The 15,450-nt window shown below is 43.6% G+C and overlaps 1 protein-coding gene across 1 annotated transcript; it reads left to right on the top strand.

Annotated features, from left to right (window-relative positions):
- Window positions 1–3,682: 3,682 nt before the first annotated feature.
- LOC310758280 (sulfotransferase 6B1-like) lies at window positions 3,683–13,721 on the top strand. The gene is made up of 7 exons (XM_083604353.1): window positions 3,683–3,983; window positions 5,202–5,320; window positions 6,612–6,701; window positions 7,039–7,165; window positions 8,533–8,627; window positions 9,296–9,452; window positions 12,067–13,721. The coding sequence occupies exons 1-7, from the start codon at window positions 3,782–3,784 to the stop codon at window positions 12,195–12,197; spliced, it is 921 nt and encodes a 306-aa protein (XP_083460479.1). The 5' UTR covers window positions 3,683–3,781; the 3' UTR covers window positions 12,198–13,721.
- The last annotated feature ends 1,729 nt before the right edge of the window (window positions 13,722–15,450 follow it).

The raw sequence follows: 15,450 nt of genomic DNA, 5'->3' as shown, positions 1-15,450 counted from the left end.
TTGCTTTTTATTGTGCTATTCTTTCGGAGAAAACAAAACTACAGTATTTTGCTACTATGAAGTGCTTTATTCCATTTGTGAGACCTTGCTCTTCATCACAGGTTAAAGTTCCTCAAGAAGACTTGCTAAGTAGGCTGGAAATATTATTAACATTTCCTTGAGAGGAGGGAGAGCAGGCAAGTGAAGGAGTGTCCTCTCCTCCTTTGCCAGACCCTGCACCTCTCTCCACCACCATGGCAAAGCAGCTCCAGTAACTCACCCCTCACTGGAATAGAGAGAAGTGAGTCATTCTTGCTCCTTGCACCCCAATCAGTTGTACTGAATTCATTGGGTCTTATTCCTATGTAAGTGAACATTAGCATTGCAATTATAGATGACTGCCCATCATCATTTATTTTAATAATCGGAAGGTATGTTCACACATCATACTAAGTCAGGCTTGCTGGTTTGTTGATGAGGCTTGAACAGTATGCTGATGCTTGTTAGCTCCTGCTTTGCTTGCACCCCTGGTAAAAGAGGAGAAACATCGCAGGAAACCTCCATTATACTGGATGTGTCTGGCCAAGCTCTGGATGGTGCCACTTGAAGGTAGAGCTCATTCAGACCTCATCTTTCAGGATATGCCATATTTTTCGCTCCGTAAGACACACTTTTTTCCTCTTAAAATCTAAGGGGAAATGTATGTGCGTCTTATGGAGCGAATGTGTGGTCCCTGGGGCTGGGGAGGGGAACCCGGGCTTCCCCTGCTACTCCCCGACATGCTCTTTGGGGCTGGCGGTGGCTTTCTCTAAAGAGCAGGTCAGGGAGCAGCGGAAAGGCTGCTCCCCGAGCTTGTGGGGCTGGCAGTGGGGGAAAGCCGGGCTTCCCCTACCGCCAGCCCCGGGGAGCAGCGGGAAGGCTGTGCTCAGCCTTTCTGCTGCTCCCCGACCTGCTCTCTGGGGTAGCCCGTGAAGCCTCCGCAGGGCAGCGGGGAGCCTTCAACCCGCTGCCCTGGGGAGGCTTCACGCAGCTATCCCTGGTTTTTGCGGGAGGAGGAGGAAGGGACAGAGAAAGGCTCTCTCACTTCCCCCACCTGCAAAAGCCCCCAAGAGCCGCATATTTTTTTTTCTTGACCCCCCCCCCAATAAAGGTGGTGTGCCTTATGGTCAGGTGCACCTTATGGAGCGAAAAATACGGTAAGTCCTTACAAGGCGGCTTAGAGGTAAGAAAGATACATGAATGAAAACACATTAAAATATAGCAATTCATCGGGATCCTTCTTATAAGGGCTTTGACCACCAGCTGCCCTGTGGAAAAGGGTTAAAGATTAGCTGGAATTGGCTCTGATGTCATCTTTGCCTACCCCCACTCCAATTCTTTCCTGGGATGTATTTTTTAAAATTTACAGTACTTCACAACTCATTATTAGAACATACATTTTGAGTGGACCTGTTAAGCTTTCCAAACTTTTAATGTTGGTGGCACACTTTTTAGACATGGATCATTTCACGACACAGTAATTCAGTTTTGCTAGCAAACCAGAAATTAAACTAATCCCTTTCCAGCCCTGGGAGCGTTTGTGTGACACATCTGCACACTGCAACCGACACACTAATGTATCACATCACACTAATGTATCACAACACACAGCTTGGAAAGCTCTGGGCTAGTCTAATTGTCAGCAATTGTGAATATAGTAGTTACCGGTAATTCACATTTGTTCACCTAGGATAAAAAAGAAGATGTGTGAATTTGGACATGGCTATCAAATTAAAATACAAGATCTCCATCTGAACTTACTTGCAGATTAGAATGCTTGTCCTAAAAGGGGTAAAATGCAGAACTGGCCAGTTTCAGAGGTGGTTTGGTTTCATTGGGAAAATCTTAGTGACCTGCTATTTGTTAATCCTCTGTTACATTAAAGCTTGTTGATACGCTGAGAACTTTAGCTGTTAAGCAAACATGTTTTTTTTAGTGACTGGATGCTGTTACGGCCTCGCCAGTTTGATACATATACCTTCAGACTTCTCCTTTTGCAAAAGCTATTTTAACACTGCAAAGTATGCAGACTTGCAACCATCATAGAAGTTTGTAAACATACCGTACATTGCAACCCCGTGTCTACTTAGAAGTAAGTAATAATGAGTTTACTCTGAGGCATTCCTTTACCTGGGAGTAAATCACATTGAGCACAAGTATATTTCTGGGAGTCATATATACTGTATGTAGGAAGCAGTGTAGGAATTTTTTATGTGTACCTACCAAAGTTCTGGGAGACAGGGGGTTAGATATTTTGTATTAAGAAATCCTAAATGTCTGAACAAACATTTAGTTTTATTCTATCTATAAAGTAAAATAAAGCAGTCACGTCTAATTTACCCTGTTCAGTAAAATGCCCCTCAAATCTGGGCCTTTTTAATTCTATCAGTTATGAACGTGAGCAAAGTGCTGCAGGATTGGCAAACACATTTTAAGAAGCAATAATAGCTATTAAAGACTAATTTAACTTCTCCTAATCTTCCATGCCCCATTCATAAAAAGTAGTTATTTATTTATTTATTTTAATTTTAACTTTTTTTTACAAAAAGGAGCCTATGGGTGGAATTCAACATTGCACTAAGGTGATTGTTCCATCATTGCAAGTAGTTCTGCCTGGCAGACAGAACAATCTCCCTGCCCCTCCGGTGTGTTTGTGCAGATCTTGCCCTCCAAAACTGACTTTCCAGCACAATCAATGTGCATAGCACAACCCAAAACAGTGAGCAAAACTCTTGCATTAATGTAAGCAGCTCTGCTGCCGCCTAAAACATTGGCCCTTGTCCATATGGATCATTCCTGACAATAAGGCAACAACAGTTAACACAAAATTATGGGTGGCGTTACTGGCACACTATGGCTGTAATCCTAAACACACTTAACAGTTATTTCTTTAGTAGGATATATAGCTTTCCACCCCTGCAATATACTTCCCAGAGTGCAATATACTTCCCATTGGCAACAAAATAAGAGCATGCATTCTCACCCCATCCCATATACCATATTTTTCACTCTATAAGACGCACCAGACCACAAGACGCACCTAGTTTTTGGAGGAGGAAAACAAGAAAAAAAATATTCTGAATCTCAGAAGCCAGAACAGCAAGAGGGATCGCTGCGCAGTGAAAGCAGCAATCCCTCTTGCTGTTCTGGCTTCTGGGATAGCTGCGCAGCCTGCATTCGCTCCATAAGACGCCCACACATTTCCCCTTACTTTTTAGGAGGGAAAAAGTGAGTCTTATAGAGCAAAAACTACGGTAATCAGAAATGAACCTTTCTGTGGGAATCCAATAAGTGGATATATGAATGCCAAAAACCTGTTTCATATCTTACTTGATACACTTTCAAATTATAGAGCACATTCTTAAGCTCTATAATGCTTGTTTCACAGAGTTCCCAAATAATACCAAAAGAAGAAAGGATGCACTCTGCTATAATTACATAAAGAGACAAGGAGCTACTTAATGGAATGGTTTCAGGCTGCTTTTCTCCTCCTACAGGGCCTCGGGTGTTGCAAAGTCATTTCCAAGTGATTTTTCCCCTGAGAAAGCACCCAGCTCAGCCAATATTGTGTAATTCATATTTTCATAAAATGGGACTGTTCCAAGTCAGAGGCTTAATTGGGTACATAGTGTACAAGTTCCTGTGATTCAGAATTGCTAGGTCCTCCAATATATCTTTATAGTGCAACTACTGGTTATGAAGAACCAAGTCTGTCTCTTGAAAGGGAATGTGACAAGACCGAGGCAGCCTACAAGAGTAAAGCATGGCCAAGAGAAAGCCGCGTTTTGTGGAAAATATAGACAATATTTTAGCTACAACTCAAACTAAGGAGAATGAGGAGCTGCTGTTTACATTCAGAGGAGTGCTGTATCCAAAACGCCTTTGTAGTCTTGAGACCTTTGAAGCAGTGGCAGCCATGGAAGCGAGAAAGGACGATAGGCTGATTGTTGCTTATCCAAAATGTGGTGAGTATCCAGCTTTTAATGGAATTAAGGAGGAATGGACTGGGTTACCAATTGCTATCTGATCACATACGATTCATATGTTTATTTCCCCCATGTAACCTGGATTTACAGTTTCCATGTTTTGTTGTGCTTTTCATAAACGGGATTTTGAATGCAAAACCTGCAAACCTGAGCAGCTGACTCCACAATGAATAATAAGCTGTCGTGTGGAAGTGCCGTCAAATAAAGTTTGAACAAGGAAACCAGTGTTTATTTGATACCCAAAATGAACTGAAATGGGTCCCAGGTGAATACATCTTGGGGTGCCTGGATTCCCTCTTTCCTCAGTGGCTGAGCACCCCACAACAGCCATGAGCAGCGACTCAAGGCCCTCTTTTATGCGGAGAGGAGATGTGTGCCTCATAAGTCCTTGGTTACAACCCATCCTCCTGTTGGAAAAAACGCCTGCCCGGGAGGGTTGCCAGCTTCCCAGGCACACCGGGGCCTTTTCTCCAGAGGTCACTCTCTGGCTAAAATCCATCTTCACTCCAGAGAGACCGGTGATAAGCGATTCCTCCCTTCTGAGAGGAACACAGTAACGATCTTCTGGCAATCCATCACAGAAGAAAGATAACAGTCCGTAGTCTCACAGCTACTTTATTTGACTGTACAAAACATGGCTGCTCACCCAAGCAGTACAGCATAAGAGTCTGTGACTCGACACTGCTTCAGTCCAGAAGCGGAAGGCACTTTCAGTAACTTCAACCCGTTACACTGAGAACTGCCAGAGAACTGGTTGAGACTTCCTGTCTCATGCTCAGGTATATCAGACACATCACATGATGTAAAAAAATCAGCTGCCTCTTTGCAGCTGGTGGGAACTAAAATCCCAACACCTCCATGTGGCTCAGTGAGGCCTCTGAAATGGAAAGGATAGTCTCTTCCAAAGCCAGGCAGCATGTTACCAACAGCAGGTGGGGAGGAAGCTGTGGCAAGGCTGGGCTGGGGCCAAGTGGGGAGGAAGTACCTTCTGTTGCAATTTGACAAACAAACCTTGCATGGTGTCTATGGCTTTGTTGTGACACTTGGTGTGGTCTTGTGACCCACCTGCAGGTCCCAACCCACTGGTTGAAAATCTGTGATTTAAGTTGACTGGCATACATGAACATAATGTTGCATTTGGTTGTGTAAAATGCTCTCCAGCAAACCATATATGTCTTAATTGCTTTTATGTTGTAGGTACTAACTGGATGCTCAAAATAGTAAATGACATGATAGCTGCGATTCCAAGTTACAAGGACTTACCACCACTAGAAAACTGCCCAATACTTGAATTTGGACCGCCCACAAAACTTCAGGTTGGCATGATTTCCAAATTACTCTAGCAAATGATCAGTGCTTACATGTGCCACACAGAAGGCGGACACTTTACAGCTATTATATGTGATTGTGTAGCATATAAGAGATAGATTTAGATTTGTTGAACATTGAAGCCAATTTTCGATAAACACAGAAAATATACTTCATTTATATCAAATTTTAATATACCTCTTTTCATTAAAAATCTATTTACAAATGGAAAGCAAAATAGAATATGCATGTCATCCTATGTTCCTCAGAGGACATAACCATTTACTTGATGGAGGTGCTTCTCAAAAACAGTGAATTATCCCTAATATCTGTACTTTCTGCATTTCATTTCCCCCTGACACCGCTTTTTACAACCACACCACTCAAGCCTGTATACTGTAAATGTAATTGCAACTCAGGATAACAATGTATCTGAATCTCATGCTAAAATCTGTTAGTTTTTAAGGTGTGATAGGGAAGTTTTTTTGGGGGGACGCGGGTGGCGCTGTGGGTTAAACCACAGAGCCTAGGACTTGCCGATCAGAAGGTCGGCGGTTTGAATCCCCACGACGGGGTGAGCTCCCGTTGCTAGGTCCCTGCTCCTCCAACCTAGCAGTTCGAAAGCACATCAAAGTGCAAGTAGATAAATAGGTACCGCTCTGGCGGGAAGGTAAACGGCGTTTCCGTGCGCTGCTCTGGTTCGCCAGAAGCGGCTTAGTCATGCTGGCCACATGACCCGGAAGCTGTACGCCGGCTCCCTTGGCCAATAAAGCCAGACGAGCGCTGCAATCCCAGAGTCGGCCACGACTAGACCTAATGGTCAGGGGTCCCTTCACCTTTTTAGGGAAGTTTTTAATGTTTGATGTTTTATTGTGTTTTTAATATTCTGTTGGGAGCCCACCCAGTGTGGCTGGGGAAACCCAGCTAAATGGGCCGGGTATAAATAAATGATGGTGATGAGTCATCATTTTTGCTGTGAAAGGCTAACACGGCTATTCCACTGGGAATCCTTGCTACTAATATTCCTGTGCTTCCATGATGGGGGGAGATGACTTTAATAAGTTTATGAGGTAAAATGGGGGTAGGAGTGAGTATTTAGAATAATAGATTTGTATAATTGTAGTAGTACTTCTACTACTCCAAACCCATTGTTCACTTTGTTGTTTTCTATTTTAATCATGTAACTCAAAGTACTAATCCCCCCCCAATTATATGAATCAATAAAAAGGAGGAAATAACAACTTCCCTAGATCCTGAAATGACAACAACAGATCAACATTCCTTTAATTCTCATTCCAGGAGCTGGAAAAGCAGCCTTCTCCACGTATTATTTCTACACATCTCCATTATGATAACATTCCCAAATCCTTTATTGAGAAAAAGGTGAAGGTAAGTTACTAGGCTCCTATGAGATATTGACGAAGTCTCCTAAAACCTGTGTGAGAGGCTCTGTCCCAGAGCCCAGCAAGAAAGACTGAGAGCATAACAGCTCTCTGCCTTGCATGGGGGCCAATGGCCTGCTTGATGCTTCAGCCCTGGAGGGTTTGGGGTGTTTACACAGGGGAGGTTCTGGGGTTGTTGTGGCTACACAAGATTTCAGCTTCACATGCAATTCTCGGAACCTAACCCCTGCTCAAGTTGCTAGTCAACTGTAGTTCATATCACCGGATGACATAACTTGCTTTAAGCAACAAAATCTAATATCTCTTTCTTTCTTTTGAAATAGATGCTGGTTGTATTCCGAAATCCCAAAGATGCCGCTGTATCCTATTACCATTTTTACAACAAAAACCCTGTTCTTCCAGATGTCGGTTCTTGGGATGATTTTTTTCCAAAGTTCATGAGTGGCGAAGGTATATCATATTAGAAGTTCTCACTTTCTGAAGCTTCCCACAAAGTATTTGTGTACAATGTCTTTTCAGATGAAAGGGAAACGGGTTTCAAATGAGCAGGGCTCTTGATTGCAGGAAAAATCCCACAGTCGATGTTTCTTTTACTCAGACTTGCATCATCAGTTGATAATGAGATTGTGTTGTTGTTGTTGTTGTTGTTGTTGTTGTTGTTGTTATCAGATTATATATTGCCCTTCATCACAAAGGTTTAGGGCGGTTCATATTATATAAAAAACTGGAATCTTACAGTGGCACAGAGGGCTATTGCCTACCACAAAGGAGGAACCCAATTAATTTGAAGGAGTTTTAGAGCTCAGACTGATTTCCCCACCATGTTTCTAATTTCAGATTAGTCAATGCTAAACATACTTATGCAGGATTTTCCCCATTACATCAGGACTTCTGCAGCAATCATATCATTTGTTTTAAGAGCTTAACAAATGGCAAATCCTAAATAGTCACAACCACCTTTGTTTTGTGACCTGTCCATTTCAAGAGATGCACGCACATTGGTCTCAATAACTGGACAACTTAAAAATAGTCAACAACCTCAGCAAGCAAAACTCTGGCTGCACTTGCCCTCTTCTGCATGTATAATATCCCTTTTCTTGAGACATTTTTTACCAACCCTTTAGTATAATAGGTATAGATGACCCTCCTTTCCCTTTCCAATTCTACAATTGCATGGTTCAATCATAAGAATGAATATTATGTTCAACAGTTTTAAAAAGCCTTGCAGACAGGCCACATATGGTAAAAGACATTTCCCTTGCCCTTCTTTCTATTCCCTTAGTGGCCCAGGCACCTACAGAAGTTCAGTGGCAGCATCTGTTTCATATGCAGAAGGTTCCAGGTTTAATCCCCAGCACCTCCAGGTTCACTTGTGGAAGAGCCTGTCCAAAACCCTGGCGATTCACAGCCAGTCATAAATGCCAAAGTGAATTTAGGCCTCCTTTCAATTTCTGATGATTTGTGTACAGATTTTACATGTCATGAAAATAGCTCCAGTGTCGGGTTAAAGTGAATGAATGAAGTGCTGTACCTTGGTTCTCGAACAGAATCCATTCCAGAAGTCCGTTCGACTTCTGAAAACGTTCACAAACCAAAGAACGGCTTCCGATTGGCTGCAGGAGCTTCTTTCACTCAAACGGAAGCCGTGTTGGACGTTCGACTTACAAAAAATGTTCGCAAACCGGAACACTTGCTTCCGGGTTTGCGGTGTTCGGGAGTCAAAACGTTCGAGTCACAAGGCGTTCGAGAACCAAGGTACAACTGTATTCTGATGTCATTCCCATGCTTTGAAATATGCTGTTTGCATTTTATTTCAGTTTGCTGGAAATCCTACTTTGACTATATCCTTGCTTGGGACAAACATGTGGATGAAGAAAATGTCATGATCATCACATATGAAGAACTGAAAGAAGTGAGCATTCTTAGAAACTGAGATAATGATTTCACTTTTCTTCTGTTATGGCTACTATTAAGTATGAGTATTTTATTCTATATGTATATTTCTCTTTTGTTAGCAGGTTTGGATATTTAAATGTCTTAAAATATATATTTTTAAAAAAATATGGTTCTGCAGTTCATTAAATACTAAGCACACCACTATTCCTGTGTGATTAAGTTTTGCAGTGTAAACTCTTTCAAGTGTGCATATTCATAGGCTTGCACTTAATTAATTTGGGGTTTTTTATAGTTTATTTGGGACTTTTAATAACTAAGATTATTTTTTAATTAAAAGGAATATGGCTGATTGAATATATGACACATTGGAAATGGAAAAGATTGGTAGTAGATATTTGAAAAAAAAAATGCTTTTCAATAATCTAAGTTACAGAAGCAAATAGAAAATTAAATGATGGTACCTTCGCTGTGACAATGTTTCTGTGTTTCCTTTCACGCTACACTTATTTTGCTAATATCAGATGCACCTCTTTAGGAAGGTATAGCACATACATTTATGAATATATTTATTTAGATGTTTAGCCTGCCCCATTATTGAGTCTTAGGGCGGATTCTAACTTAGAAATCTACCTTTGTACCAAATATATTTATGAAATCATAACTAACTTTACTATTATTTTCCAGAATCTTCACGAAGGAGTGAAGCGAATAGCTGAATTTTATGAGCTACCTCTGTCTGATGAAATGATTAAGTCTGTTGCAGAGAACTCTACATTCCAAGCAATGAGCAGTAAATCTGAAGAAACACATGGTCGGTTTGCTCCTGTCCTTTTCAGGAAAGGTACTGCAGTACTGTATTGATTTTATGCCACTCATTTACACTGAATTCTCTTTCTTCCAGTAACACAAGCGCCCTCTAGGGGTGCCATTTATGGGGGGGGGACAACTAAACATTATATTTTGTCAATACAGTGGTACCTCGGGTTACATATGCTTCAGGTTACATATGCTTCAGGTTACAGACTCCGCTAACCCAGAAATATTACCTTGGGTTAAGAACTTTGCTTCAGGATGAGAACAGAAATCGTGTTCCGGTGGCGCGGCAGCAGCAGGAGGCCCCATTAGCTAAAGTGGTGCTTCAGGTTAAGAACAGTTTCAGGTTAAGAACAGACCTCCGGAACGAATTAAGTACTTAACCCGAGGTACCACTGTATCTTGAAAATAGTTTTGATCTATTTCCCTCTTTCTCACTCCCATCTCACATATAGAACCAAAGTTCAAAAACATTGAGAACCCCTATAAAGCCTCTGTAAGACCATTCTGCTATAATTAGAACAAGAAAGTCTTCTGGTCCAGAAGAGTTTGCACATGTCATATTTTAAATAGGCCAAATTAGTCTGCAAAAGTAGAAGTTACTTGTGCTGTGACATCACAGTTTTCTGCATTCTATCCTATTAATAATAATAATAATAATAATAATAATAATAATAATAATACTTTATACCCTGCCCATCTGGCTGTTTTCCCCAGCCACTCTGGGCGGCTTCCCACAAAACACTAAAATACAATAACCTATTAAACATTAAAAGCTTCCAACTATGTAGAGTATGAGGCATAAAAACCATGAGTGCAGGGCAGCTCATGTTTTATTATGTCAATAGTCAAACAAGACAACTAAAACTGTGAATAGTGTTCTAAGTGATCAGGGAGTTGGGGATCTTATTGAACTTGAAAGGTTCTAGGTGGACAAGCACAGGACTGCACAGTGGGATAGATGCAATTCAGTGGGGCTTATTTCCAAGTAGGTTGGGATAGAAATAATGCCTAAGTGTTATGACTGTAAACAGATTAGCCACAGTAGAGTTTGCACATGCCATGTTTTAAATAGGCCAAATCAGCTGTTTATAACAAAGCAGCTTCTGCAAAAGTGGAAGTTACCTGTGCCATGACATCACAGTTTTCTGCATTGTCTCCTGCCAAAAATTGCCAGTTATGTGGAATAAGAAGCATAAAAGCCATGAGCCGAGGGCAGCAAATAATGAAATAGTACAGTTAAGAAATTAAAAAGCAGTTTAAAACAATTTCTGAAAACAGTTTTTAAAAAAATTCTAAGCACAGTGGACTGCACTCCACGATCTGCATCCGGTTCAGGAATATTAGTGTGAAGTTTGCTAGTATTAAAAATGTTAGCACTTGGGTGAGGCTTGGAAATTACAATATTTGGGTCAAGGAACACAGAACAAAGCAGATCCAGGGATGGAACTGGAGCCAGTGGCATAGCATGGGGGGCCCATAGAGGCAGTTGCCCTGGGTGCAAAATTCTTAGGAGCCCAAAATTTTCACTTTTCGCTCATCTGAGCTCTTGAAGCTGCTGAACCGCAGCTGCACCTCAGAGAGAGAAGCCACTCAGCATCCTCCTTCCCTGGTGTGCCCCCCCCCCCCCGCCATTCCCCTACAGCCACAGGAACCTGATTCTGCCTCAGAATTGAAGCTGTGTGGCTGCAGCAGCAGCTGCATGGTGATTAAGGTGGCATGGAAGGAATCCCCTTTTTAAAAATTCCTCTTCTCTTCTCGCACCCCTTGTAGAGGCAGGTCACCACTCACCCCCAACACCTCTCCCCGCCCCCCACTCTCTGGCCATCCCTCTGCACCGCAGCTAAAAAAAGCCCCTCTGCGCTTTTGCCAGTGAAGCACCACAACTCCAGAACTTTGTGTGCCCCCTTAAGAGAGCCTAGTTCACTTAATAAACCCGCCCACATATTGAGGGATGTGTGGGGTATGCTGCTGCCTTGTCCCAGGTGCTAGCAATCCACACTACGCCATTGGCTGGAGCTCAGAACCAAATAGTTTTCAGAGAATCTAGAGGCTGGATGGCTTGGGGCAGCTCCAGACAGGGAGATGGTTACAAAACTGTCCATTATCTAAGAGTAACAAAGTTAACCAAGGTGAGGAAACTGGTCTTTCCAACTTTCCTTGCCAGCAACTAACCTAAAGGAGAAATATTAAAATGCCAACACCCAATCTAATACACCCCTTAGTCTTTGCTTCTTTCAAAGATATTCCGCAAGGCAGCTGAGGTTTAGGATCAGAGTATTCCTTCTCCTAGATGGGCTTTCTTCCCAGGTTGACAAACCCAATCTGCCTCTCACTTCCTTCTACAGCGCATGCAGAAACCGCCACCTTGACCATTGGACCCACTGTTGGTCGCATCTGCTTATATACCCCTCAGTTGTTTCTGTCACTCGCTGTTGACATCTCCAGATAGCCCCAATCTGATGCATGTTAGTAATGTCTTTCCTTGGTTACACCCAAGCAAGTGTGCCTGGGGTTGCAGGATGAGACAGACGACGATACATTCACTTGTTTCAACACTCAGAAACCATAAATCTGTTATCTAAATCTCTATACAAGGAAGGCATAAAGAGTGAGATTCATTTTTCATTGTTTCTTTATAGGTGCTGTGGGTGACTGGAAGACTTTGTTCACTGAAGCTCAGAGCCAGGAAATGGATGCAAAATTTGAAGAGTGCTTAGCAGGAACTAAACTGGGTGCAAAGCTAAAATATGACCAATATTGTAAATTTTAAAACCTTGGATTTGGAGGTTATTATCTGAAGCCTTTCGGTTAAGAATAAAATAATGTTTAAGTGCTAGATACATTTATGCACGGGGAAAAAATGTTCTCAGTCTTTTTTGCTTTTAGGTCATGTACTCAAATTATAACATACTAAATGGGAAGAACACGAAGATGTGCTATGAAATAATTTTGCAGCAGTGATCTCTTCTATTCTTTAATGACTATGTCCTATTTCATATCCTATTCTTCTCACTCCTATTGTGGAGCCAAAACCCACTGACCCATTTTGATGTACAATTCTGCTGAATTAGCTGAAACTGCTTTGGCCCTTTTCATATTTGCAGTGCTCACAGTCAGTGGCGGAGCTTCATGCTTTGGCACCGGGGGACGGACAGCAGGCAGGGCGGGGCTGGCGAGCATCCTGGGGGCGGGGCACGCCGCCTGCGGGGGCCTTGGTGCCCAGCACAGGCTGGGCGATGGCACCCTGCTAGGGTCGCGCTGCCAGGGGTGGTGCGCTCCCCCCGCACTCTTCTTCTTCCGGCAGTGCTCACACTCACCTATTCAGTTGCTGCATTACCCAACTCCTTAAATGTTTACTTTTATAAACACCTTCCTGTGTATATGGAGCCATAGGAAAGCTACATACATCTGTTGCATCCCCCCCATATGTTTGTTGTTGTTGTTTAGTCGTCTAGTTGTGTCTGACTCTTTGTGACCCCATGGACCAGAGCACGCCAGGCACTTCTGTCTTCCACTGCCTCCCGCATTTTGGTCAAACTCATGCTGGTAGTTTCGAGAACATTGTCCAACCATCTTGTCCTCTGTCGTCCCCTTCTCCTTGTGCCCTCCATCTTTCCCAACACCAGGGTCTTTTCCAGGGAGTCTTCTCTTCTCATGAGGTGGCCAAAGTATTGGAGTCTCAGCTTCAGGATCTGTCCTTCCAGTGAGCACTCAGGGCTGATTTCCTTCAGAATTGATAGGTTTGATCTTCTTGCAGTCCATGGGACTCTCAAGAATCTCCTCCAGCACCATAATTCAAAAGCATCAATTCTTCAGTGATCAGCCTTCTTTATGGTCCAGCTCTCACTTGTAGGGATGATTGCGGAGTGGGGAGTGGGGTCCGGAGGGAGCACACTTCCCCACCCGCAGGCAGCCTCAGCCCGCCTGCACGTGTGACCTTGGGGTGTGGAGCACACACACCCCTCACAGACAAAGCCACGGCTGTCTGAACATCATTGCCTCTGTCTACCCTTTTGCGGTCTCAGTAGTCTGCGGTGCCCTGTCTGTAACCGTTGTCTCTGAGACCTTTTGTCTCTTTCGCCATACACTGTGCAAGGGGAAAATAACGCAGTGGAAACAGGTGCCAAAATAACTTTGTACCACCCCACGATCTCGGGACCGGAAGATGTATAAAGGTCACAGCCCAAAATGTATCTGCCTGGTTTGCATATTTGTCTCAATAAAAGGAGGCTCCACAGGGCTGGCCGGCAGCTCGCTTTCAGCTCACCTGTGCGCAGCTCATCTGCAATATCAACTCCTGCCTCATGTCCATCACTTCATCTGGCTCCCAGGTCCATGGGGCTGGTTTTACTCACTTCGCTCGGCAAGAAGAAGAGGAGTTTGGATTTGATATCCCGCCTTTCACTCCCTTTAAGGAGTCTCAAAGCGGCTAACATTCTCCTTTCCCTTCCTCCCCCACAACAAACACTCTGTGAGGTGAGTGGGGCTGAGAAACTTCAAAGAAGTGTGACTGGCCCAAGGTCACCCAGCAGCTGCATGTGGAGGAGCGGAGACACGAACCCGGTTCCCCAGATTATGAGACTACTGCTCTTAACCACTACACCACACTGGCAAGAGCTACAGATGCGTCCCTGCATCCTCTACAGGATCCCGGTGAGTATAGGAAGGAAGGAACGTGAGTATGGGGAGTTCCCTTTCTGCGCAACAGCTGAAACATCGTAACGAGTTGCAGTGCCTACTTTTAAAAGCACTTAAATGTCCTATTGCAAGTACCGTATTTTTCGCTCTATAAGACGCACCCAACCATAAAGACGCACCTAGTTTTTAGAGAGGAAAACAAGAAACAAGAAAGCAACACAAAGCCTCTTGAGTGAAGAGGCAGGAGCACTCCGGCTGCACTCAAGAGGCTTTGCTTGGCTATCCCCGAAGCCAGAAGAGCAAGAGGAATCACTGCGCACCGATCGCGCTCGCTGTTCTGGCTTCTGGGATAGCTGTGCAGCCTGCATTCGCTCCATAAGACGCACACACATTTCCCCTTACTTTTTAGGAGGGAAAAAGTGCGTCTTATAGAGCGAAAAATACGGTAATTCATACCCAATGTCCGTGGTACCCTGAGGCTGGTTCCTTTAGGCTCCAGGATTGGGAACAAATAGGACAGACCCTGCACTCAGAGCCCAAAGCCCGAGTGTGAGTCCTGCAGGTTTGGCATTGCTGCCGAGATGCCATTCAGCATTTGGCTCAAATTCAGCGTTCTGCTGTCTTTCAGCATTCTGCTGTTATTCAGCGTTTTGCTCCCATAGAAAGAAAGGCTTTGCTTTCGGTTGTTAGGCCACCATCCGCAGAAGTTCAGCCTGTACTTTCTCTTATCAAGAGATAATCTTATTTCTCTTACCATCTGTTCTTTCTGCCCTGCCAAGATTGTTGGTGACAACGCCGCTGAACCTGGTTTTTAAGAAGCCAGTGTCTGAGAAGCCAGTTTCTGAAGCTTCTCAGGTTTCTCAGCAATCCCCTCTCTTATCTCAGCCCAATCTGTCCTGTGATACCTCATTTCACCCCTCAAGTCTGCCTCACTTAGCAGGCATAGCAGTGCCTCCTGAGTCGGTAAAGGCTCAGAAGGCAAACATCTCTGCTGTCCGGCAAATGGTTAAGGAGGCAAAAGCATCTTCTCACCTAACTGTGGAAGAGCTTGCTGACCTAAATATGCTGAGTCCGGTTACATGGGCACCGGGTGGTCAGGGCCAACAGGTTAGCCGTTGGGACCCTCTGCCTTATTTGTAATCAGAGAGGTGAAAAAAGCTGATAATGAAATGGATTTGACCAGTACCTATCTATGTGGACTGGAGGAGGATGAGTCGTCAAACTTTGCCTTGATTCCTTATGATTGGAAAGCCCTGATGAAAGTCGCTGTGAATCTGCAGACTCAACTGCCCCAGGATTTTCCTGTGATTTCTGCATGCCTTTCAAGCTCATAAAACTAGTGTGCTTGCAGGTGCTTTGCATCACTCAGGGAACAGCCAGTAATC

This window comes from Podarcis filfolensis (genome assembly GCF_964270895.1).
Source record: "Podarcis filfolensis genome assembly, chromosome: 3".
Classification (NCBI taxonomy): domain Eukaryota; kingdom Metazoa; phylum Chordata; class Lepidosauria; order Squamata; family Lacertidae; genus Podarcis; species Podarcis filfolensis.
Note: the sequence above shows the minus strand (reverse complement) of the source record. Positions and strands in the feature narration are given on the sequence as shown.

What these genes read in the sequence shown, in the direction of transcription:
- LOC310758280 (XM_083604353.1), top strand. Translation starts at nt 3,782, where the DNA reads ATGGCCAAGAGAAAGCCGCGTTTTGTGGAAAATATAGACAATATTTTA. An exon ending in AAAGTTCATGAGTGGCGAAG is followed by an intron (nt 7,166 to 8,532) that starts GTATATCATATT and finishes ATTTTATTTCAG; the next exon opens with TTTGCTGGAAATCCTACTTT. An exon ending in CATATGAAGAACTGAAAGAA is followed by an intron (nt 8,628 to 9,295) that starts GTGAGCATTCTT and finishes ATTATTTTCCAG; the next exon opens with AATCTTCACGAAGGAGTGAA.